This window comes from Gracilinanus agilis, chromosome 2 (genome assembly GCF_016433145.1).
Source record: "Gracilinanus agilis isolate LMUSP501 chromosome 2, AgileGrace, whole genome shotgun sequence".
Classification (NCBI taxonomy): Eukaryota; Metazoa; Chordata; class Mammalia; order Didelphimorphia; family Didelphidae; genus Gracilinanus; species Gracilinanus agilis.
This window is the reverse complement of record NC_058131.1, coordinates 273,497,085-273,520,834: the sequence shown is the minus strand read 5'-3', so window position 1 is coordinate 273,520,834 and position 23,750 is coordinate 273,497,085. Positions and strand designations below refer to the sequence as shown.

Sequence of the window (23,750 nt, the reverse complement as noted above, 5' to 3'; positions counted from 1 at the left end):
AACCTTTTAGATTTTTAGTTCCTAAAAAAGTTCTCAAAGTTGGATGATGCCATGAAATTTCTTCATTCCATTCCTAGTGTTTAGGACAGAACTCAGACCTATCATAGGAAATGTTTAACTTTTTGTTGTGTTTAGGGGACACAATTTAAACCATAGCACAGGTAGTTGTAAAAATGATCAGTAGTAGAACAGTCTCTTCTATCATGGTTCATTTCTAAACTAAAAACTTATTTCCCTGGATCTCAGTCACTTTTGAGTCATGACCATCCTTGGCATTATGAAATTCCAAAACCAGAGGTTTTTCTGGAGAAGAAACAAAAGTTAAAAATTAGAATGTCTTTTTAGAGGAGGGATGCATGGGTATTGTCTGATTTTATGCCTGATCTGTGTAGAAGAAAGGAAAGAATTTGGAAATGAATATGCTCACTAGTGCCAGTGCTTAAAGACTTAATAACAGTTGCAATAAATGGCAATTCAGATATGATTAATTATTTTCAAGTGTAAACATGAATATTAGTAGTAGATGATGACCAGATAGTAATTGAAAGGCTTGCAATACAGTCTTATTTGATTCCTTTAGGTATTCAAGTTCATCTATGCTTGCCGACTGGCTGAAATGGGGCTTGCTGCACAAGCTTTTCATTACTGTGAAGTCATTTCCAAAACCATTCTCAAACAACCACGCCAGTATTCACCAGTGCTGATTAGCCAGCTCATTCAGGTACTTAAATGTCTTTACTGAGGTTGTCTGATTGCATAAAAATCATGATATATACTTATACAAATGAAATACTAACTTTTAAAATATTACGCCTTCTTTTTGTTGTAACTGATTGATTATTAAGCAAACATTAATAGGAATTGCATAAATTATTTTCCTCTAATTATTTAATGTTTCTATTTTAGTAAAGGGGTTTATTTAATGACTCTTGTTAATTTATGTTTGTGGATGATCATACATAGTTCACTGAAAACAGTAATGGCCTTTGTTCATCATCATATGAGAAATGTCATCTAATGGAGTAAAATGTTATATTAACTTTTATATGAAGATAGACCTTTAAAATATATTTTTGCCTCCTCCAGTAGTAGTGTTGTTTGTAAATTTATTCATATTTGTGATGTTTTAAGCAGAACAATATATTTACTTTTGTTACTATTAAATAATGCATAAAGATGAACGAAGTTGTCCAGCATTAGAAATAAGCAGCTGATTTCCTTGACTGCATATTTGTTAAAAGAATTTTCTTTATTTTTTTCTATTATTTTCTTCTTAAATAATAGAAGAAAAGTGGGAAGGAGAGAAAATAAATATTAACTGGAAAGAAATTTTTAAAAATTAGTCAGGTTATAGGTCTACAATATGTAAGGAAAGAGATGAGATCTGGTCCTGTAATTTTACTGGTATAGGGAAACCTCTGAGTGCTCTGTACCAAGAGGTTAAGTGATTTGTCCCAGGGTCATTGAGCCAGTTTATTTCTGAGATAAGACTGGAACCCAAGTCTTACTATGTTCTGAACTGGCTTCATTTACTGTGCATGCTGTAAACCAAGTTTAAATGAGTAAGATTTCTGGAAATCCTATTTTTATTATTTCTCTTTTACTGTTTTAAAAAATGATTTTGGTTTGGCAGTTCTTTGTAAATAGACTTCGTTTTTCATGCTTTTCTAGATAGCCTCCCAGTTACGACTCTTCGATCCTCAGATAAAAGAGAAACCAGAACAGGAATCGTTTATTGAACCTACTTGGTTAATACAGCTTCAGCAGCTGAAAAGGCAAATAGAGGTAGAGAATTAATTTTAATTATAAGACAACTTGGTGCTTTTTTGTTTGGGAAAATTGTTCCCTTATTTATATTGTTGGAGATTTCAGATGTAATTGTTAAATGATTGTCTTTATAAGAATTACTAATTAACAAAAACAAGGTCTTTAGATTATTTGTTACTTTTGTGAGGAAGAGTGAGTGAGAAGTACTAATAATTAATATTTTATGCTCAATTCAGGTTGTTATAATGCAGATTATGCTTCCTGAAATTTTTACCTTCTTGAAAAATGGCTGAAATATTTCTCCTATAGGAGGGTGATGTAATTTGGAATCAGGACAGAGCAACTCCACATCAGTACCCAAGTACACCTAGCTCTGAACTGGAGCAATATGATGGCACAGGACATGGTCCAGAAATTGGCCCAGGAACTGACAATCCATTATTAGCATCGTTGTTGCCTAATACAGAGCAGTCTAACCAAAATATTCGCCTTATGCCTTCAGGTGAGTGCTTTATATTCTGTCTTTGGGAGGTAAATTTATAATATGGGATTTCTTATAGGAGAAATCTTTCTGAATATTAATTCTTTGAAATTTTCACATTTAAATGCTGAAAAAAACAAAGAGAAAACAGGTCATTGAGGGGAAAGAGTAGTACAATTAGTCACTTTGAGAAAATGTTTTCGGGGGCAGCTGGTTAGCTCAGTAGATTGAGAGCCAGACCTAGAGATGGGAGGTTCTAGGTTCAAATCTGGCCTCAGACACTTCCCAGCTGTGTGCCCCTGGGCAAGTCACTTAACCCCCATTGCCTAGCCCTTGCCACTCTTCTGCCTTGGAGCCAATACACAGTATTGACTCCCAGACAGAAGGTAAGGTTTTAATTTTTAAAAAAAAAAGTGGTTTTGACCTTTTAGAAATTGTTACTGAATATATATTCCTTTTACATAATGGCTTCTCTATGCCTTGCATCTGATTATATCATGGATTGAACTATTCTTCATCACAACAGATACCTGTAAAGCAAACCACCTTCTTATACTCTAATACTAGCAGTATCAAGAAGATTACAATACATGTTACTTTAATTAGAAAATTCCTGCCCTGCTAATTTTGTTCAATTTTCTTGTTGCCTAATCACTAAATATCAGATTTTAAATCACTAATTTTAACACAGGTCTGGGGGGGGAGGGTTAGACACAGTCTATTGATACAGAGTTTTGAATTACCAGTTATTTATTACAAGGAAGACTAAACTTAATTTACATCAGCACAAATGTACAAAAATTGTTATGCATGGGTAAGTATGAGTAGGGCTTTGTGCTTCCATGGCATTTTAAGAAGCAGAGATATTACAGCATACCTACTGGTTGAATTGTGGTTTTAATGCAAATTATGTTGACCAAAAGAAATTTAAATACAATCCATAATCCCCTTTGATACCTTTACTTCCAGGTAGTCAGTACAACTTTTGCTGCTTCTAGGAGTGTTATGTCTTCATTTAATCTGAACCCTATAAGATTGTACAATTTGTTTACTCTGTAGTCTTGTGACAGTTCCCAATTTGTGATATGGGCCATTTGCTTCCTCTTACTGTTCAGTCTTTGGTCAGGATCTTTTTTGATAACTTTTCTACTCACTCATTCTTTCTTACTCATTATTCGTTTGTTTACAAAGTGGACATTGCTTATACCTTTATTGTGGGAGTCTTTAGAGGAGATAAATTTAAGACAAGGTCTCTCCTCAAGAAGTTTACAGTTTAGTTGTATGTAAGCTGTATTCAGATGTAGAACTGCAACTATAGTCTACTGATGGCCCACTCAATGGCACATTGAAAACTTAGGGAGACAAGTTCAAATTCAGCTTTAGACACTAGTTATATGATCTTGGACAATTTAACCTCTGTTTGCCTCAATTTCCTTAATTGTAAAATGGGGATAATAATAGCATCTACCTCTGTGAGATGTGAGGATCAAATGAGATAATATTTTTAAAGCTCTTAACATAGTGCCTAGATAGAACAGTAGGCATTATATAAATGCTAGCTATTATTTTTATTAAAGAAGTTAAAAAGTAAGTGCATAAAAATTGCTTGTAAGATCTTTGTCTTCAATGACTTCATCTTTAAGACTTTTTTGGATTGTAAATTTAGTCATCATTAATAAAAGAACAGCATAGCCCTTCCCACACCCCTATCCTTCCCATCTCACTCTACACAAAACAAGAGGCAAAATCTTTTTAAAATGCCACTCTTTTTCTCATGTGCTTCATATTTTTTTATGGTAGTATAATATTTCATTGCATTTGGTTTTGTCTGGACCTGTGATCATACTGGTTTAAGGCAATGGTGTCAAACTCAAATAGAAACAGATTCCTGTGGGCCACATATTGACTTAGAAAACCACAAATTAACATTATCTATGTTGTATTATATTTTTATTTTGTTAAACATTTCCCAATTACATTTTAATCTGGTAGTGGCCACCAGTTTGACACCCCTGCTGTAGGGAACACCACACCACCTCCTGAGGAGACTGCCTTTCCACTTACAGCTGGAAAGATGCCTGGGATATGGAGAGGTCAGTGCTAGGCCAGTGGCTGAGATTTTAAACTCTTTTATTTATTTATTTATTTATTTATTTTGTCTGGGAGACATTGAACTTGAACTCATTGTTTTGAGGGAGACCAGCTCTTTATTACTCTGTATCCCACTACTTCTCCTTAGTGTACATAAATAATACTATAATTGATTCAGCCTTTCTCTAATTGTTTAAAGGTGGTTTCAAGTTTATTTGTTGTTTTGCTATTACAGTCAGAGCAGCTTTGAATATTGTTTTATAATCAGGTCTTTTCTTTTTTTTCATGTTTCTGAGATAGAATTCTAGGAATAGACTAGCTAGGACCAAAGGTATAATCACCTTTGTGACTTATGATTGCTAAAATGTTAGAAACAGTCTGAGGTATTATTGACAATTTATTATAATTCCTATTTCTTAATTTTTCACTTTTAGGACAAAATCATTCTTCCTCCTTTATCCTTTTCTAACCTGGCTTTTCTGCTTTTTAGATAGCTCTCAAATTTTGAATATACCAATATATTTCTTTTTTGTTTTTGTTGTAAACCACTAAGCCATAATAATATGCATGATATCTGTATTATTATGTTACTACATGAATTTGGTAGAAAGAATGCTGGACTGGGAGTTAGAAACCTGACTATCTAGCCCTATCTTTGTCATTACCTGCTTTGTGATATTGGAAAAGTGACTACCCTTTTCTGGGTCTATTTCTTAACATAGAGAAGTCAGAGTAAGTGATCTACAAAGACCCTATACTCTTTGATTCTGTGATTTATGTTTATTACAAAATGCTATTGTTGAGAGTTAAGTTTTGTGCAACAAAATCTAGGCTATTTGTTTTTCTTCTTTTATTGTATAGCTCCTCAGACCATCCTTGAAAATTCAGGCAGTATGCCTCCTTCCTTCCAACCAGAAAAACCTGACAATGTACCATTCTATCCAGTGCCTTCTGGATCTATTGGGCATGTCCCTGTATACGGACCACCACTGTCTGTACCTGGGTTTTCAGATCAGTATGGTCCTGAGCATGGAACTGTGTATCCAGGATCTAATGTACCACCAGGTGGGCAACCTCTCCAGGTGACAGATCCGCTACCCGAAGACTCGAGGAGCCAGGACACAGGTTGGTTGGCTCAACTAACTTGTGTTTAACCAAAGGGTTTGGTTTTCTATTAAATGAAATCACATGATGGAGACCTAGCATATCATTTAAAATTACTTGAGCTTGAACACTAGATTCCTTAATACTTCTTAAGCATCTGCAATTTCATCAGTACGGCTATTTCCTCCAATGATTCCAAGCTCTACATCTCTGAGTCTAATAGCCCAAACCTTCCATGACTCAGTAGAGAGACCATCTTGATGAATTGCTACAGCCAAAAAACATCACTTGCTGACCAAATATTTGCAAGGAAGACAGGAGTATTAAAATCTTTCCAAACTTGAGTTTGGGAAGCCTTTCTAGCTTGGTGCAGGGATTGTTCACTTATGCTTCTCAAGTTTTGCCTTCAAGAATCCAGGTTAAACTCTATCCCATGAAAAGGCATCAGAATAGTACTCTTAAATAGAATTTAAATCATGATGCCGAATATAACTAATAGGGCACATCCTTATGAAAGAAACTTTAGGATGTTATCCTTAGATGGAACTGATGAATTTCTACTTGAAACTCAATTTTAAGGGATTATCACTTTTGTCCTGAGGTCACAATAAAGGGTATCATGAATTTGAAGACTAAATCTTGTATAGTTCCTGTGTCTGACTTGTTTTTGTTTAAATTTTATTTAAAAATCAAAATTTAAATGTGGTTTAAAAAGATTTGAAATTGTACGGGTAAAACATTAGTATTGGTTTTTAAAAGTAAGCCCATCAAGAGGCTAAGTATGTTCCTGAACTTGCATGCTATATCATTTTTATTCATATCTCCTTTCATTAAATGTTCAACAATACTAAAACTCTAATAATTATCTTTTTAATCAATAGGAAGAGTGCCACAAGAATCATCCATTAAGAACTCTCTTTCAGAACAAAGAGAAGAGGATTTTGGTGGGAAATTTGCCAATATGGTACTCAACTTGTATTTTTTTATATACTCACCTTTATACCAATGATATACACTATTGCTGCCTCTTCAGCTATAGTTGGAAAGAAAAACAGCTGGAGTTGAGAAAGGATTTTGGCATCAAATCAGCTTTTTTTTTTTAATCAACTTTTAAATGCTTACATAAGGAAGCAATTTTACAGTTTCATTTTTAAAAATAAATTTCCAATAAAATGTTTAAAGTAATGGTGGAAAGATAAGTTGAAAAAAAGAGAAGAGAGTTAGATGTTTTCATATTGAGATTGAGATGAGGGCTTTACTTTAAGTAAAATTAACTAAGTAAAAATACTTAGATATATAAAATTGCTTATATGTTGTTATAATTACATATTTCCATGCATTCATATTTATCATTATTATATAGTTTTTAGTATCCATATTCCTGAATCCCTAATCCCCATGCTCCTACCGTCCTAGAGGTTTTATTCTTCTGAGTCTCTGACATTTCCTATAATCTCAGTTTATTTTTTATATTAAATATCTCCAGTGTTTCACAACAAAGTAGCCAAGAAGAGCAGCCAGAATTTCTTTTTTTTTTTTCTTTTCTTTTCTTTTCTTTTTTTTGGTATCCTTTACATTCTGCCTTAGTAGCAACTCTTAAGACAGAAAAAGCGGTAAGGACTAGGCAATTGGTGATAAATTACTTGCCTAGGGAAGTGTCAGAGGGCAGATTTGAACCCAAGTTCTTTTTCCAGGTTTGGTACTCTTTTACCCTGAGCCAGAATTTCTTAGGAGCTTTTTAATGTAAAGCAACATCTTCTTTAAAAGTGCCTTGCTTCCTATTTAAGCTATTAAATTAAGCTATTAGGTGTTTTTCACCTTTAGGAATCTTTTTTTGGGGCTGATAGCTAAACTATTAAAGATTAATGACCTGAATTTTGAAAAAAGAAACTTTTGGTTACCCAAGATAAGGAATGTTCTTATAAATACCTTCCCCAGGGCTTACAATTTATTGTTGTTTTCATTTTTTTAAGTACAGTAAATTATGTTCTAGTTAGTTTTAATTGTTATCAGTTTATTTGACAACACCTACCCACTCACCCATTTTTTTTTTTAAACCAGACCTATGATTTCGTAGGGGTTGGAGTTCCTAGTAAGGGACTTGTTCTAAAGCAATAGAAACCAGCACCATCTGAGCAACCTAGAAATTCTGGCTGCTTTTCTTGTTTGTCATAAAACAGTGGAGAGAGCTGCCTACGGTACTTAGAGGGAGGGGTTCAGTGATTTTCTGAAGGTTGTATAGTTGTATATGTCAAAGGTAGGACTTGAACCCTGATCTTCTTGACTCTTAAGGCCAACTGTTTATCCATGCTGCCTCTCTGATTCTACTTTTTGCAACATTTAATCATTTGTCCCTAGAAAAATTAAAAGTGGGTACTTAAAGTCTAACCTAATAGAAACTTTTATTTAAAAGTGTTTAAAATCAGTATGTAATTCACAAGTATAATATTATTTTCATTTCCTGCAAGATTGGAGAGCAAATGTGCTTCTTATTCCAAGCTGCTTCTCATTGTGCTTCAGAATTTACTTAAATGTTTATGCAAAAACTTTAGTATTTGCAAAGAGTCTTTATTTAGTTGCTTACTAATAAGCATGTGCTCACTTTATCTACCAGGCGCCAGGACGAAGATCCAGAACTACCTCCCAGTCTTCAGCACACATGGTATGGTACATCTGTGCTGGTTTTACTAGCTCTCCATCTTTGTTTATAGCTCTTTTTTTTTTTTAGTTCGAATCATTTCGTTATTTTGCCATCTGAGTAACATTTTTTTAAGGTCCTTGTGAAAGTGATTTCTAATCTCTTTTAAGTCAGTATATAAGGGTAGCACTGACTTAAATCCTGCATCTCCCGTGTTTTGGAATAGGAGTATTCCAGAAAGTGTCCAAACACTGAATCCTATAAAGGACGAGAGCGTTCTAACTCTGCCGGGCAGCAGCCTTCTCCTTCTCCAACTTTTGCTTCTGAAGTAAAGAGACCAACCAAAGATGTCAAAAAAGAGTCCAAGGAACCTAAAAAGGTAAAAGCACATCATATCTTTAAGGATGATTTTTAGTAAAAACAGATCTGCCTTGTGTATAAAGTCTTCAGTACATGAAGATAAATTTACAATTTTGAGGGAATATTTTATAATTTAGAATATGGATCCTGACATTGTAGCACATGCTTTTAAAACCTTGCCACTATAGAAGCTGAGGTTGGTAGATCACTGGAGCTTACGGGTTTTCTACTGCAGTGGGTTAAGGCAATCAGGTGTCTGCAGTAATTCTAGCTGTGAGTAAGAGTGATAAATTGTCGAGACAGGCTGCCCAAAGTCAGAAAGCAGGCAGGTCAAAAGTTCATGTGACAGTCGGCATCAGTAGGAGGATCAGGTTCATTCGTGGCTGCTGCATGTCCATTCTGGAGGTAAAGAGATCCAGTCTCGACTTCCCCCCAATTCCCCCAACAAGACTAAGAGACACATAGTTCTATATTTTTGGCTCTCTTTTCTTTACTCCCTAACTTATAAAATGGGGTTATTCTTAGGGATGATACAATACCTTCATTAGCTTGTTGATATTTTTCAGAAGAAAAATTTCCAAGTATGTGTACTTATTTTGCTTTTTTTTTTTTTTTAATGTGTAGAGTGGTGAGTCTTGGTTTTCTCGCTGGATACATGGGAAAAAAAAGACAGAAGCTCATCTGCCAGATGACACAAACAAATCAGTAAGTGTTTTTAAATATAACCAAGTGATTTGCTCATATCTTTTTAAGCCTACAAATATATTTAAAACCATGCAAATGTAGAAATTTTAATAGAAATTAGAAATATATCAACAGTTGATATTTATGGATAAAATGGAGGCAGCTAAGTGGCTCCTGGATAGAGCACTGATCCTAGAATCAGGAAGGTCTGAGTTCAGATTACAGTCTTAGACACTTAAATAATAGTCATTTGGCCCTAGGGCAAGTCATTTAGCCTCTGTTTACCTTAATCCAGGATAGAAAGAAAAATGGCAGGCTAATCCAGTATCTTTGCCAAGAAAATCCCTATGGACAGTATTGGCATGATATGTATCATGGGGGTCATAAAGAGTCAGACATAAGTGAAAAACAATAAGCAACATATGCATAAAATCATTAAGTGATTTGGAACCCTCTAAGAGCAGTTCTATCTTCTATATTTCAATCTAAACACCATATAGAAATTTTGACAAATTTTGAATTGGCTAGATAAATTAAAGAACTAAATGTCATGAACTAATCTCTTAATGTTATTTTATTTTATTTAAAATCTTTACAGATCGAAATGGGCGTCGGCATGGGTGGGGGATGCGGGGGGTGAAGGGGAAAGTAGGAGCATGAATCATGTAACCATGTTAAAAACGAATATTAATAAATGTTTAATTAAAAAAAAATCTTTACAGATTGTATGGGATGGAAAGAAACAGCGCTGGGTGAATTTGGATGAGCCAGAAGAAGAGGTAAATAACAAACCATTTGTTATAACTGAGAAAGAAAAACCTTTTTTTCCCTTTTTAATTTTTATTGGTATCTTTTATTTTTACCTTCATTTCCCATTAATACTTTATCCCTCTTATAGAGAGAGAGTGCCTTTCCTTATGGTAAAGAATAGAAAAGAAAGGGGGAATAAAGTTAAAAATTGACATATGCAGTGTTCCATATCCTTAGTTATCCCGTTTTGCAAACAGAGAGGAAAGTGTTTTCTCATATCTGTCTCAGGGCCTTTCTTCATCTTTATACTTTAATGGAATTCTGTTTTGTTTTTTGACTGCTGTTCTTTCCATTTACTGTGCTTTGATCATTGTGTATATTGGACTCCCAGTTTTATTTCATTTTGCATCAAAGTCTTCCCATATTTTTCTGTATTTACCATATTATTTCTTGTAGTAAAGTAATTAGTATTCCATTACTATCCATAAATAGTATACCCTAATAGATTAACATGTACTTTATTTTTCAATTCTTTCAACTACAAAAAAAGTGCTGCTTTAACAATTTTAACATATTTTTGAGAAGTTTCTTTTTATCATTGACTTCTTTGGTGTTGTGTTTCTAAGCCATTCATAAATTTTCATTATATAATATTGTTGTTACTGTGTACAATGTTCTCCTGGCTCTGCTCACTTCATTTTGCATTGGTTCATATAGGTCTTTCCAGGTTTTTCTTAAACTATCCTTCATATCATTTCTTATAGCACAGTTTTATACCATTATAATCTTATACCACAACTTGTTCAAGCCATTCCCCAGTTGATTGACATTCCCTCAGTTTCCAATTCTTTGCCACCACAAAAAGAGCAACTATAAATCTTGAAGAAACAAGTCTTTCCCCCTTTCTATAATCTCTAGATTGTACTACAGACCTGGTAGTGGTATTGTAGTGTTCTTTCTTTTTTTTTTTTATTTAAATATTTTATTTTATTTTTTTAGAAAAATTTTCCATGGTTACATGATTCATGTTTTTACTTTCCCCTTTGCCCCCCCCTCCCTTTCACCCCCATATCCAGCACACATTTCCACTGGTTTTAACATGTTTCATCAATCAAGTCTTATTTCCATATTATTGATAGTTACATTGGTGTGGTTGTTTCGAGTCTACATCCCCAATCATGTCCTCATCAACCCATGTGTTCAAGCGGTTGTTTTTCTTCTGTGTTTCCACTCCTGTAGTTCTTCCTCTGAATGTTGGTAGCATTCTTTTCCATAAATCCCTCAGAATTGTCCTGGGTCATTGCATTGCTGCTAGTACAGAAGTCCATTACATTCAATTTTACCACAGTGCATTGGTCTCTGTGTATAATGTTCTTCTGGCTCTGCTCCTTTCGCTCTGTATCAATTCCTGGAGGTCTTTCCAGTTCACATGGAATTCTTCCAGTTTATTATTCCTTTGAGCAGAATAGTATTTCATCACCAGCATAAACCACAATTTGTTCAGCCATTCCCCAATTGAAGGGCAAGGGTATGCAGTTTTAAAGCCCTTTGGGCATAGTTTCATATCACTCTCCAGAACGGTTGGATCAGTTCACAGCTCCACCAACAATGCATTACTGTCCTAGTTTTCCCACATCCAATCCTTTTTCTGTCATATTAGCCAGTCTGATAGGTATGAGTGAGTATTTCAGAGTTGTTTTAATTTGTATTTCTCTAATCAAGTGATTAGAGCATTTTAGTCACTTTCTTGACATAATTCCAAATTGCTTTCCAGAATGATTGGACCACTTCACAGATCCACCAGCAGTGCATTAGTGTACCTATCTTTTGACAACTTCTCAATATTTACCATTTCCTTGACAATTTCCATTTTTTGTCTTTTTCACTAACTTGCCATGATACCTCAGAGTTTTAATTTGCATTGATCTTTCTTTAATGGTTTAAACCAAACATTTTTTTAGTAATAATTTTCGGTAGAACTCTTCATATCCATTAACCATTTTATTCATGGGAGAATGACTTTTGGTCCACTATATTTGTATTATTCTCTTGTCTACTCTTGGCAAAGATATATGATGCAATTATTTTTTTTTCCAAGAGGACTTCTCCCCTTATCTTGTTGTGATTTTGTTAGTGAAAAAACTTTTCCATTTCATGGAATCAGTATTATCTTTTGGATCTTTTGGACTCCTCCATTATACTTTTTTGGTTATTCCCCCACTAGCCATGGGACATAATTCATCTGGTTCTTTTCTAGTATTTTTTATGGTATAATCTTTAATATTCAGGTCATTTACCTATTATGAACTTATTATGGTCATATGGTGTAAAAAAGTCGAAGAAAATCTATTTCTTCCAAATTCTTCTTATTGGGAAAAGACTTTTTAAGAACCAAAAATAACTGTTTTTCAGCTATATTTGGAAATTTTATCTTTCACTCTTGAAATTCATTAGATGTAATGTTCAATTTTTATCAGATTATGTTTTATTTTGTTCCTTAAGTTAGCTGTTGAATCTTTTTTTCTTTGTAGAGCAAGCCACCACCTCCACCTCCAACATCATTTCCTAAGCTTCCTCAGGTTGCTGCTCCTTCTGGTCCTGGTGGCCCCCCCAATGCCTCTGTTAACATGTTTTCCAGAAAAGCAGGTAATAATATCAAATTAGAATGACTGTAGAAAACATGTTTTATTCCTCATACAAATGTTTTTTGGATCCAAGAATTATGGAAGATGATTGATAAGTTAGTTTTTGCCTCATTTTAAAAACATTTACTGACTTTTAAAGGTGAGGGCATGTATACACACAAACCCAACTCTTTTAGTACATGTAGTGTCTTAGAATCATAGGATATCGAATTGGCAGAAACCTAAGAGATTATGTTGGCCAATTTCCTCATGTACAGATTAGAAACTTGAGACATAGAGTGAGAAGAAAGGAATTTGCCTAAGTTTTCAGAGGTAGTAAGAAGCTCAACCAGGTCTGAGACTCAGCTCCTTTGACCCCATTTTTTTTTTTAAACCCTTGCCTTCCGTTTTGGAGTCAATACTGTTTATTGGCTCCAAGGCAGAAGAGTGGTAAGGGCTAGGTAATGGGGGTCAAGTGACTTGCCCAGGGTCACATAGCTAGGAAGTGTCTGAGGCCAGATTTGAACCTAGGACTTCCTGTCTCTAGGCTTGGCTCTCAATCTACTGAGCCACCCAGTTGCCCCCTGACCCCATGTTTTTTATAGATTGGCAAATACTATACTTTCTTGGTGTAGCTGTGGAGAAATTAAAAATTAACTTTTTTTAAAGGAAGAAATTAAAAACAAGTTTCAAGGATATATAATTTTATTGATTTGAATATTACACTGAAACAAGTTTTAACACCTCTCTTAATAGATGATTTTTCCTCAGAGTTTTTATGATAGAAAAAAATCTATTACCTTGCAGCTAGCCTACTCATTAGCCTCTTGGAGCTTACTTAGCTCACCAGACACTGGCCAAGCAGATACCTTATGTCAAAATTTCATTATCTTGGAAGAATATGCCAGTTTGCACTATATTGGCCTAGACTTCTTGAATCAGGATCACCTTCATGACCCAATGAGGCATCAGAATAGAACTTTAGGAGAGAAAATAACATAGATAGAAAGTGGTGAAATAATCTTCTTTTTACCCATTCTCCACCTCCCACCCCACCAAAAGAAGAAAAATAGACAAGAATATACATAGTATCTAAAGTGAGGTACACTCATATTCTGGCTCTAACCCTAAATTCACAATGTTTAAGATACTACATATAGTTTTTAAATTCTTGTCATTTCTTCCCTAAAAAAATAAAAATTAAACTTTTGGAATTTAAAAAAAGAGCTGATTATGTTGGTATTAATTAGGATTCCTTTTTCCACAGCAGGAACAAGAGCTCGTTATGTTGATGTTTTAAACCCAAGTGGAACAAAACAAAGTGGACCTGTTCCTGCACCCTCTGATTTATTTGCCCCACTAGCACCGCTTCCTATTCCTTCAAACTTGTTTGTACCCAATTCAGGTATGCCAGACAAAAATGAACTTCTGCTCCATGAAAGCCTTGCCATTAATCTTGTTAATAACAAACCTTATTTCTAAATGCTGATTTCTTTTTTTGTTGCTCCAAGAAAAACAATGATGAGTTTACTCACTAACATTAGACCCTCTGGTGCTTCTCTTGTAAAGACCTTTGTTAAAGATTTAAAAATTAAAAAGCCAGCATTCTATCTATACATGTGATAGTACGTAATCATTTTCAGAATGACCCTACCATTAGAAGGACCTTCGTGGATTTTTTTTTTAAGTGATTATAACTTAGTCTCCCCAAGAGATTTTGGTTTTAATGATACCAAAATGGTTCATTCTCATTCTCTCTCTCTCTCTCTCTCTCTCTCTCTCTCTCTCTCTCTCTCTCTCTCTCTCTTTTCCTCACTCACTCTCTCACTAATGCAGAAGAACAGCCTTTGGAAAACAGTGGTCTAGAGGGGCAGTTACCAGATGCATACCAACCTGATTCAGAGCCTCCTACTGAACCACAGGTAAACAAAAATGTAGAAAAGCATAAAGAATGAGCTAATTCTCCCCCTCATTCTCCCCTCCCACTTGTCCCCTACGCCTCACCCAAGCCCCTAAAACATTTAATATTTATACTTGACTTTTAAGAAATGAATATTTGATGTGCTCTTTAAAAAATTCATTTATGCTTAAAGGTTTTTTTCCCATTTAACACCAACTTGAGAATAGAAAGGTTGGAAATTTTGTGCATTATGTATTGTAATTTAGTGATTTTATTTTTTATTGAGTTATAATAGTCAAGGAAATCCTTTAAAACAATATTTTAAAGTGAGTAATTTTTTTTTAACATTTATTAATAATCATTTTTAACATGGTTACATGTTTCATGCTCCTATTTTCCCCTTCACCCTCCGCACTCCCCCCACCCATGGCCGACGCACTTTTCCACTGGTTTTGTCATGTGTCCTTGATCAAGACCAATTTCCCAATTGTTGGTGGTTGCATTGGTGTGGTAGTTTCGAGTCCACAGCCTCAATCATGTCCGCCCCGACCCATGCCTTCAAGCAGTTGCTTTTCTTATATGTTTCCTCTCCTGCAGACCTTCCTCTGAATGTGGGTAACATTCTTTACCATAAATCCCTCAGAATTGTCCTGGGTCATTGCATTGCTGCTGGTACAGAAGCCCATTACATTCAATTTTACCACAGTATATCAGTCTCTGTGTACAATGTTCTTCTGGTTCTGCTCCTTTCGCTCTGCATCAGTTCCCGGAGGTCTCTCCAGTTCGCCTGGAACTCCTCCAGTTTATTATTCCTTTTAGCACAATAGTATTCCATCACTCGCATATACCACAGTTTGTTCAGCCATTCCCCAATTGAAGGACATACCCTCCTTTTCCAGTTTTTTGCCACCACAAACAGCGCAGCTATAAATATTTTTGTACATGTCTGTTTATCTATGATCTCTTTGGGGTACAAACCCAACAATGGTATGGCTGGGTCAAAGGGCAGGCATTCTTTTATAGCCCTTTGAGCATGATTCCAAATTGCCAGCCAGAATGGCTGGATCAGTTCACAACTCCACCAACAATGCATTAATGTCCCTATTTTGCCACATCCCCTCCAACATTCATTACTCTCCCCTTCTTTCATTTTAGCCAATCTGCTAGGTGTGAGGTGGTACCTCAGCGTTGTTTTGATTTGCATTTCTCTAATTATTAGAGATTTGGAACACTTTCTCATGTGCTTATTGATACTTTTGATTTCTTTACCTGAAAATTGCCTATTCATGTCTCTTGCCCATTTATCAATTGGGGAATGGCTTGATTTTTTATACAATTGCTTTAACTCCTTGTATATTTGAGTGATTAGACCCCTGTCAGAGTTTTTCGTTATAAAGATTTTTTCCCAATTTGTTGTTTCCCTCCTGATTTTGACTACATTGTTTTTGTTTGTACAAAAGCTTTTTAGTTTAATATAATCAAAACCATTTAATTTACATTTTGTAATTTTCTCTAACTCTTGCTTGGTTTTAAAGTCTTTCCTTTCCCAGAGATCTGACAAGTATACTATTCTGTGTTCACTTAACTTATTTATAGTTTCCCTCTTTATATTCAAGTCATTCACCCATTCTGAATTTATCTTGGTGTAGGGTGTGAGATGTTGATCTAGACCTAATCTCTCCCATATTGTTTTCCAAATTTCCCAGCAGTTTTTGTCAAATAGTGGATTCATGTCCCAAAAGTTGGGCTCTTTGGGTTTATCATACACTGCCTTGCTGATGTCATGTAATTTTCTTTTAATAGTACCAGTGGAATAAAGATAATTTTGATCTCAGGATATAGGTTACAAGTTTCTCTTATTAAGAGAAAATTCATTCTACAACCCATTGCTGTTCTACCTGATACCAAGGATTTTGAACATCATTTGACCTGAACAGCTGTGATCTTTTTTCTGTTCTTTCTGGTTAGTTGTTAAATTCTGCCACATTGCCATCTGGTTCTGAACTTGCAGCTTCAAACATGGATGATCACCAGTCGGGAGAGGTAGGATTTTTTCTCACTCAGATGAAACTGTAATGATTTCTTGGTCATTTGTATTGGTTTGAACTTTTGAATAAGATGTTGAGCTTTGCCTTTAATATATTTGATAGACAAAGTATAAATTTAAGGCAAAAAGACAGACTTAAATGAAACCTATCAAGTGTGTTAATTTTTTTGCCAGGACCACTTTGTTCTATTTTAAAATGTTCCAAAATTTAGAGTTTTAAGGTTTAAATTTTGTTATTTTCTCCTTCCTCTTCATAGCATGTAATAATTCTTTTTATCTCTCAAGTAGATGCTACTATAAAGGGGAGAAGTTGGCTTAGATTAAATGGATTCCCTTCCTCCCCCAACTAATTATTATCAACTCTAATTTATTTCTTACTAAATAAAACTACTTTTTAAAAAATGAATTTTAAACTAACTGGCTTTTTAGAATTCAAAATCTGGTTGACTCTAATGGCAAAATGAAACCTTTTGAAAATAAAATTTATGGCTTGGGGCAGTGACATGCATGATGATTTTTTTTATTTGTGTGTGTTTTGTGTGTGTTCTTGCTATTTTGTAGCTTTCGCGCTGTAGTTCAATGAGTTCATTATCACGTGAAGTAAGCCAGCATTTTAATCAGGTACATGTGGCTGGCAGTTTTCAGTTAAGCTTTAAGTGGAAGCTTTCTTTTTGGTTTCATTCCATTTTCCCCCTTTTGGGGGGGAAGGTTTGGTGGGTAGGGGTCTAGATGTGTTCACTTTCTAACATTTGTCACCCTATTACTTTATGTAACATAAATTAACTAAGGATGAAGTGTTCCTTGCTGAATTTGGTCTTAAGGGTTATGATTTTTAATATTACTTAACACTAAAGATAAAACTTAGTTTAAAGTACTCATTGTTTAGGAAAATGTTATTTGGATTCATTTTCTTAGTATCTAAACTGAAATATTTGATATCACCAATGTGAGATGTGACTCAGAAGGCCCAAAACAAGATGCTGAACTTGGGAAAGCAAGTTAGATTCTCTTACTGAGGATGTATTTGTAGCAAAAGAGGGGAGTAACAATAATTACCCTATGACCATCCTTTTTTAGTAGTAAAGGAGTGCTTCATCTTTATGTGTATCATGGACTTAAGTTTTATTTATGTTGGAGCTACTAGAAAAGTTGGTCATGGCTTTTTATGTTTATATTAAAATAGAGAATGTTGTTATTGGATCCTTTTAAATTCTTATAAATAACGTAAGATCTACTAATTGCTACAGAGTGCTAATTAATAACACTGCATTGGTGCTGGGTTCTCCTAATTTGTGCATGCTTTGGTTTTCAAAGCTCTTTTGGTTATGCATGCCGCATTATGTTTTTACCATTTTTTGTGGGCCATCAGATAACCCCAGGGTTGCAAGAACTGCCTAAGATCTGTTCTCTTTCCATGTGAATTTTCAATAATTTCTCCATAGAAATAATAAATACTTTATGAAATGGTACCTATATCCTACAAAAGAGCAAATGGGGAAAGTAAATTTTATTCTTTAATATGGTGTTAATTAAGTGGATTATTCATGTTTTTCAGCCTCCTAGTCTGCCATCATCAGGAGGACCTCCAGTGGGAACTGTACCATTCTATAACCCATCTCAGTTTGCACAAGTAGGTGACATACTTTCCATCTTTACTATTATTTATGATATATGTATATGTTTAATAATTCTTTCCCTCTGCTACTTTGCCCATTCCACTTTTCCTCACCCCCAAATACCAAAAAACATTCTTGGAGCAACTTATCCATTTTTCTTCTTTTTCTAATCTTTTGGCATAATTCTGCTCTCCCTGCCAGGTCTAGAGGCATCTAGTGGTATAGTAAATAGAAATCAGACCTGAAGTTAGGTAGACTCTGCATTCAAATGCAGTTTCGAACATGTGGCCCTGTTACATAGCAAGTCATTTAACTTCTGTATGTATTGGTTTTCACATTGAGAATAATAATAGTCCCTACCTCCCAGGGTTGTTATGAGAAACAAATAAGAATATTTGTAATGTGCTTGGCCCATAGTAAATGCTTAATATATCTTCCTTCCCTCCCATTTTTCCCCCTTTCCTTCTTCTTTCCTGTTATTAGACTTCCTTTTCTTTCTTTTTTTTTTTTTAAAACCCTTAACTTCTGTGTATTGGCTCCTACGTGGAAGAGTGGTAAGGGTGGGCAATTGGGGGTCAAGTGACTTGCCCAGGGTCACACAGCTGGGAAGTGTCTGAGGCTGGCTTTGAACCTAGGACCTCCCGTCTCTAGGCCTGACTTTCAATCCACTGAGCTACCCAGCCACCCCCCCCCTTTTCTTTCTTTTTATATACTCAGTCATGTGTTTTATCTGCTCATACTCATTGATAGATTACCTTGATAGCATATCATTTATTTCTGCTAAATTTGTAACAGCCCTGATTGTAGGACATGTTCTCTCTTACCGCATCCTCCCTCTCCCACCTCGAGGTTGTTAGGAGCATACCTACAGAAATGTTGACTAATTGAATAACTATTTATATTAAAACTTCATTGTTTTCTACTGTTAGCCAGTCAAACCTAAAGCTTTTATTTATTTAAAAAAATTATTTTAAAAATATTTTTCCATGTTTACATGATTCATTTTCTTTCCATCCCCCTCCCAGAGCTGACAAGCAATTTCTCTGTTACACAAAGTTATCACTTCATACCTATTTCCATATTATTCATTTTTGCAATAGAGCAGTCTTTTAAAACCAAAACCCCAAATCATGTACCCATGTAAACAAGTGATAAGTCATATGTTTTTCTTCTGCATTTCTACTTCTACATTTCTACAGTTCTTTCTCTTGATGTGGACAGCATTCATTTCTCATAGGTCCCTCAGGATTATCCTGGAACATTGCATTGCTACTAGTAGTAAAGTCATCCATTACATTGGATCATTCCACAGTGTTTCACTTTTTGTGTACAGTGTTCTCTTGGTTCTGCTCATTTCACTCTGCATTAGTTCAGTTCCTCATTCCTTACAGTACAATCATATGCCATCACCATCATATATCACAGTTTCTTCAACCATTCCCAAATCGAGGGATATCCCTAAAGCTTTTTTTAAAGAGAAAATTAAACTATTTTAAAGGAAATAAAAATTTTAAATCACTTCCCATATTGTAAACTTAAATATTATGCATCAGTACAAGTTAATCTTGTTTAGTTAAGTCTTTAACTAAAGTAGGTTCAATGAATAATATATCTTAATTTTTCAATCATTCCTTCTAAATCTCCATCAGTATTCTTTGGTGACTTTTACTGTGTGCTGCTATAATGTTCTCCAAAAATATTTTACAAGTTTGTAATTTCCTGAGCAATGATTCAGTGTGCCTGTTTCTTCTGTACAGCCTTTCCTAAGGGTTAGATTTTGTTGCTTTTAATTATTTTTACCAATTTGGTCTTAATTTGTATCTCTTTGATTATTGGTGAGGTTGAACATTTTTAAAAATAATTGTTAACAATTTGTTTCCTCTTTATCTTTTTACTGTTGAAATGGCATTACATTTTAAACTTAATTTTTAATCAGATGCCACAGGCAACTTAAAGGTTTTCAAAATATAATAGCTAAACTAGTTATAATGGTTATATAGTAAAGTATCTTTTCACTTAGAAAAATATACTTATTTTTCTTTAGACTGTTAATGACTTGTTTAATTTTTATCATATTCCTCCACTTTAGTTTGATTCTCTCCACCCCTTGCACATAATTAGCCATATAATCATACCTTATAAAAGAGCTTATTATTTTTACATGTAATTGGGATAATAATGTCTTTGACTCAATGCAATTTATTTTATTTCAGCCATCTGCTATCGCTGGAAGTTCCAGGCTGGGAAGAATTGGTCAGAGAAAATACCCAACACTGAAGTAGACTATTTTATACTTTGGATTAGCTATTGGGACACTTGAAATCCTTCTGATATACTGATAATTCAGATTTATTGCACATGGTATAGCTACTCTGTTCTGAAATTGGCATAACAGTAATTTAATGCTGATTTTTCTTCTGGTTTCCTTTCTTGCAGTCCATGTGTGAGTTATTGTCACCAATAATTCCACATTTTATTTAGGAACCTTGTTGGAAAGGCTGAATCTATGAAGCATTAGAGGGAAATAGCTGATATCTATTACTCATACCAACTTCAGATCTGCAACCAAAAGCAGTTTCCTCATCCTCATAATTTTGGAACCTAGTAGAGTGATTTAAGAATGCAAAGTTAGTATTTGCCCTAGTTACAGAAGTGCATTTCTTTTCCTGTAGCAAGTACATTTCCATTTTCACCTAACTCTCTGTGGCCTTACTAGGACCATGACTAATTTTAATGCACATAAAGTTACAGTGATGTTTGTCTCTATATGAAGGGTGTTCAGTTATCAAGAGAACATCAGCAAAAGAACATGTATCTTAGGCTATGACTGGCGCATACAGATCTTCGGGGCCACAGCTGATCCAAATTAACCATTGTTAAATGAAAACTGTGACTGTAATAAATTTGGTTTGGATTTTATCTAGTATGTATGTAGTTTGTGTTTAGGCTTATTGTAAAAGAAATTGTATAGTACGAAAAGCTCTTTGTATAATAGTCAATGCTGTACTCTTCTGAGGAATGATTTTTTTTTTTTACAGTGCAATATGGTTAAGTTGCCTTTTTTTTCTCTCATACTATTGGCACAGTTTAATTACAATGATCACATCTTGAAAATGGTTAAACACAATAGAATACTGTCTGAAATCCTGGAATCTGTTATTTCTGCCCCCAAACAGCTTCCATTTTAGGGTCTTAAGTAGCTAATATGTTGAATTTCAGTCATGCTAAACTGCAAATATAGACCTCTACCTAATGAACTTGAAAATCTTTTAGGCTTAATTTAGAATATTTTAAAAACTATTCATAACTTGTTAAGTCTGAAGAAGCCCAATGAGAGAGAAGATTTAATATTTATAAAATCAATAGGTCATACTTTCTTTAGGTTTTGCTGGGGGAAGATGAATAATTCGTTAACTTTGGAATTTGAACCTCTAAGAATAGAAATGATGTAAATGTGGAATTAGCACTGGTCCTTTTTATCTGGCTAATACTCGGATTAAATAGGGGAGAGAATTTTAAATTCCAAAATGTTTTGCAGGGTTGTACAATTAAATTTAGAATTCACTAATTTCAACTTCTAAAAAAGGCAAGTCCTGGTGGAATTACAGTCTTTTGTTTATTAGTCCATAATCTTAACTCCTGGACTTTCTCATCAGCAGTCAATATGATTTTCTTTGGTCTTCAAAACTTTGTTTGGATCCTTGGCTTCCTACAGTTCAGCCCTGCTGCTGATTGTTCTTTCCGCATAGACTGCCAAACACCTTTTAATTCAAGAAGGCTTCCTCTGATCTGGGAGCTGCTATTTTTCCTAAAAGTGTTAGATTTGACACTGTAAATTCTTAAATAAAATATTTTGCGCTCTGGAGCACTTTCATATTTTACTTTTCTTGTCGTTATTGGTAGCAAACTAAATTAAGTAAAATGATTATCCTGGTTCCATGTCAACTTCTTCAAAGTCTTGGCCACATCCAAATTTTTTTTAAAGTAGACTTTCATTACTCTCTATGGGATATGACCAAAATAGGAATTACATTTTATTATTCATGGAAGAGATATATAGTAAAACATATGAATCCTATGAAAACTGCAGACTACACACAAAATGCTGTCTTCACTGAAAGAAAAGATAATGGATAACTATGGAAATTCCCTGTTCCGTTTAAACTACTCTTCAAGGTGTTTAGGTGACCTAATAGATAGAGTGCTGGACTTGGAATCAGTACCTACATTCAAATCCAGCCTCAAACATTTAGTTAATGTGTGATCCTAAGCAAATCAAACTTTCCTGGATCTCAGTTTCCTCATCTCTGTAAAATAAGGTTAAGAGTACCTTAAAGCCCTATATAATTGCTAGTTATTAATTCCATTTGTGGAGAATGCCCTAAAAAGCAACCATGAAGAAGATCCTAATACTTGTCTATAAGCAATGCATTATCAAATAGATTGCTGTCATATTGCTTCTCAAAGTAGGGGAGATTTATAACTTTATGAAGGGGCTTTGAGAGATAATTCAGTCCAACTCCTTCACTTTACAAAAAAAAAGGGAGACACAGGTGACAGTTACCACATAGAGGCAGGTACCCAGTGCTCTAATAGATTTCAAGTCCTCTTCCTTCCTCTTGGATCTGGAGCTCTAGGGACTTTGTTACTTTAGAAATAAATAGGAGCTAGTCAGTGGCTGCCCACTGCTCACCGTTCTTTGCTTCCCACTCTCCCTCACAGACTCATTTGGAGTACATGACATTTTTTCCCTCTGGGGTTTGGGGAAACTTGATGCAGATGCAGGGATGCTTCCCAATTTTGGTGGGAGGGAGGAATATTGGATTTTTAATAAAAGCATTACCTGGAGACTCTAGTCTAAAAGGCAAGCCACTAGTAGCCCATGGACTGAGAGAGAGAGGCTCAGATGGATGGTTTTCCAACTCAGTTCGGAGGAGGAGGGTCCACAAGATGTGCAGAGAACTTTCACTGGAAGATCCTGCCCATGAACTGAGGGACAGATGGATGACTAGAGTTGCATGCATGGATGGCTGGATAGGTGGATGAATGAACGGATGGTTGATGAGATAGGTGCATGATTGGATAGCATAGATGGGTGGGGAATGGAGGATGGGTGGATGGGATTGAGGAAAGGCGCGAGGGCAGGCAGGCAATTGCACAGCAGTGCTGGACCTCCAGCCTCTAGGGGGCGCTGGCCCCTTCCCCGTCCCGGCGCCAGAGCCACCCTTCCGGCCTTAGTCGCGCGGTTGCTAAGGAGCAGAGCTGAGAGCGCGGCCCGGGGAACGGGGCCCCGGCGCGGGGTCCGGGCAGGTGAGCGCTGACCCTTTCTGAACTTCAGGGGGGAACATCTCTGGCCTGCACTACCTCATTCTCTCCAGGGCCCCCTCCTCGAATCACTCAGCACCCCCTCCCGTTATCCCCTTTTTTGGCCTCTCCCTGCCTGTCCCGCCCCGACCCCCACCCCCACCCGGCCCCATGACTGCCCTCCTTCCCATCCCCTTCAGCCTCTTGCTCCATTCCTGGTCTCTCTCCCTCTTCCTTCTCGCCCTTCCCTTCGCGTCCCTTTTCGTGACCTCTTCCCCAGCCCAGCCTCTCCCTTCTTCTTCCTCCCTGACACCTCCAGCATCTCCTTCCTTTCCCGACCCCAGCATCCCCGGTCCCCCACCTTCCAAGGGTCCCCACCGCCCT

At 35.6% G+C, this 23,750-nt stretch overlaps 1 protein-coding gene across 1 annotated transcript in view; it reads left to right on the top strand.

Moving 5' to 3' along the window:
• SEC16A (SEC16 homolog A, endoplasmic reticulum export factor) overlaps positions 1-21,927 on the top strand; it is a 45,007-nt gene extending 23,080 nt beyond the window's left edge. Inside the window, exons 17-31 of the mRNA XM_044661272.1 lie at positions 581-721; positions 1,672-1,785; positions 2,077-2,269; positions 5,201-5,464; positions 6,325-6,407; positions 8,058-8,105; positions 8,308-8,460; positions 9,066-9,146; positions 9,848-9,904; positions 12,407-12,521; positions 13,767-13,904; positions 14,336-14,421; positions 16,368-16,442; positions 18,002-18,076; positions 20,276-21,927. Coding sequence (XP_044517207.1) covers positions 581-721; positions 1,672-1,785; positions 2,077-2,269; positions 5,201-5,464; positions 6,325-6,407; positions 8,058-8,105; positions 8,308-8,460; positions 9,066-9,146; positions 9,848-9,904; positions 12,407-12,521; positions 13,767-13,904; positions 14,336-14,421; positions 16,368-16,442; positions 18,002-18,076; positions 20,276-20,344 — 1,692 coding nt within the window. The 3' untranslated portion in view covers positions 20,345-21,927. The remainder of the gene's footprint in view (positions 1-580; positions 722-1,671; positions 1,786-2,076; positions 2,270-5,200; positions 5,465-6,324; positions 6,408-8,057; positions 8,106-8,307; positions 8,461-9,065; positions 9,147-9,847; positions 9,905-12,406; positions 12,522-13,766; positions 13,905-14,335; positions 14,422-16,367; positions 16,443-18,001; positions 18,077-20,275) is intronic.
• The last annotated feature ends 1,823 nt before the right edge of the window (positions 21,928-23,750 follow it).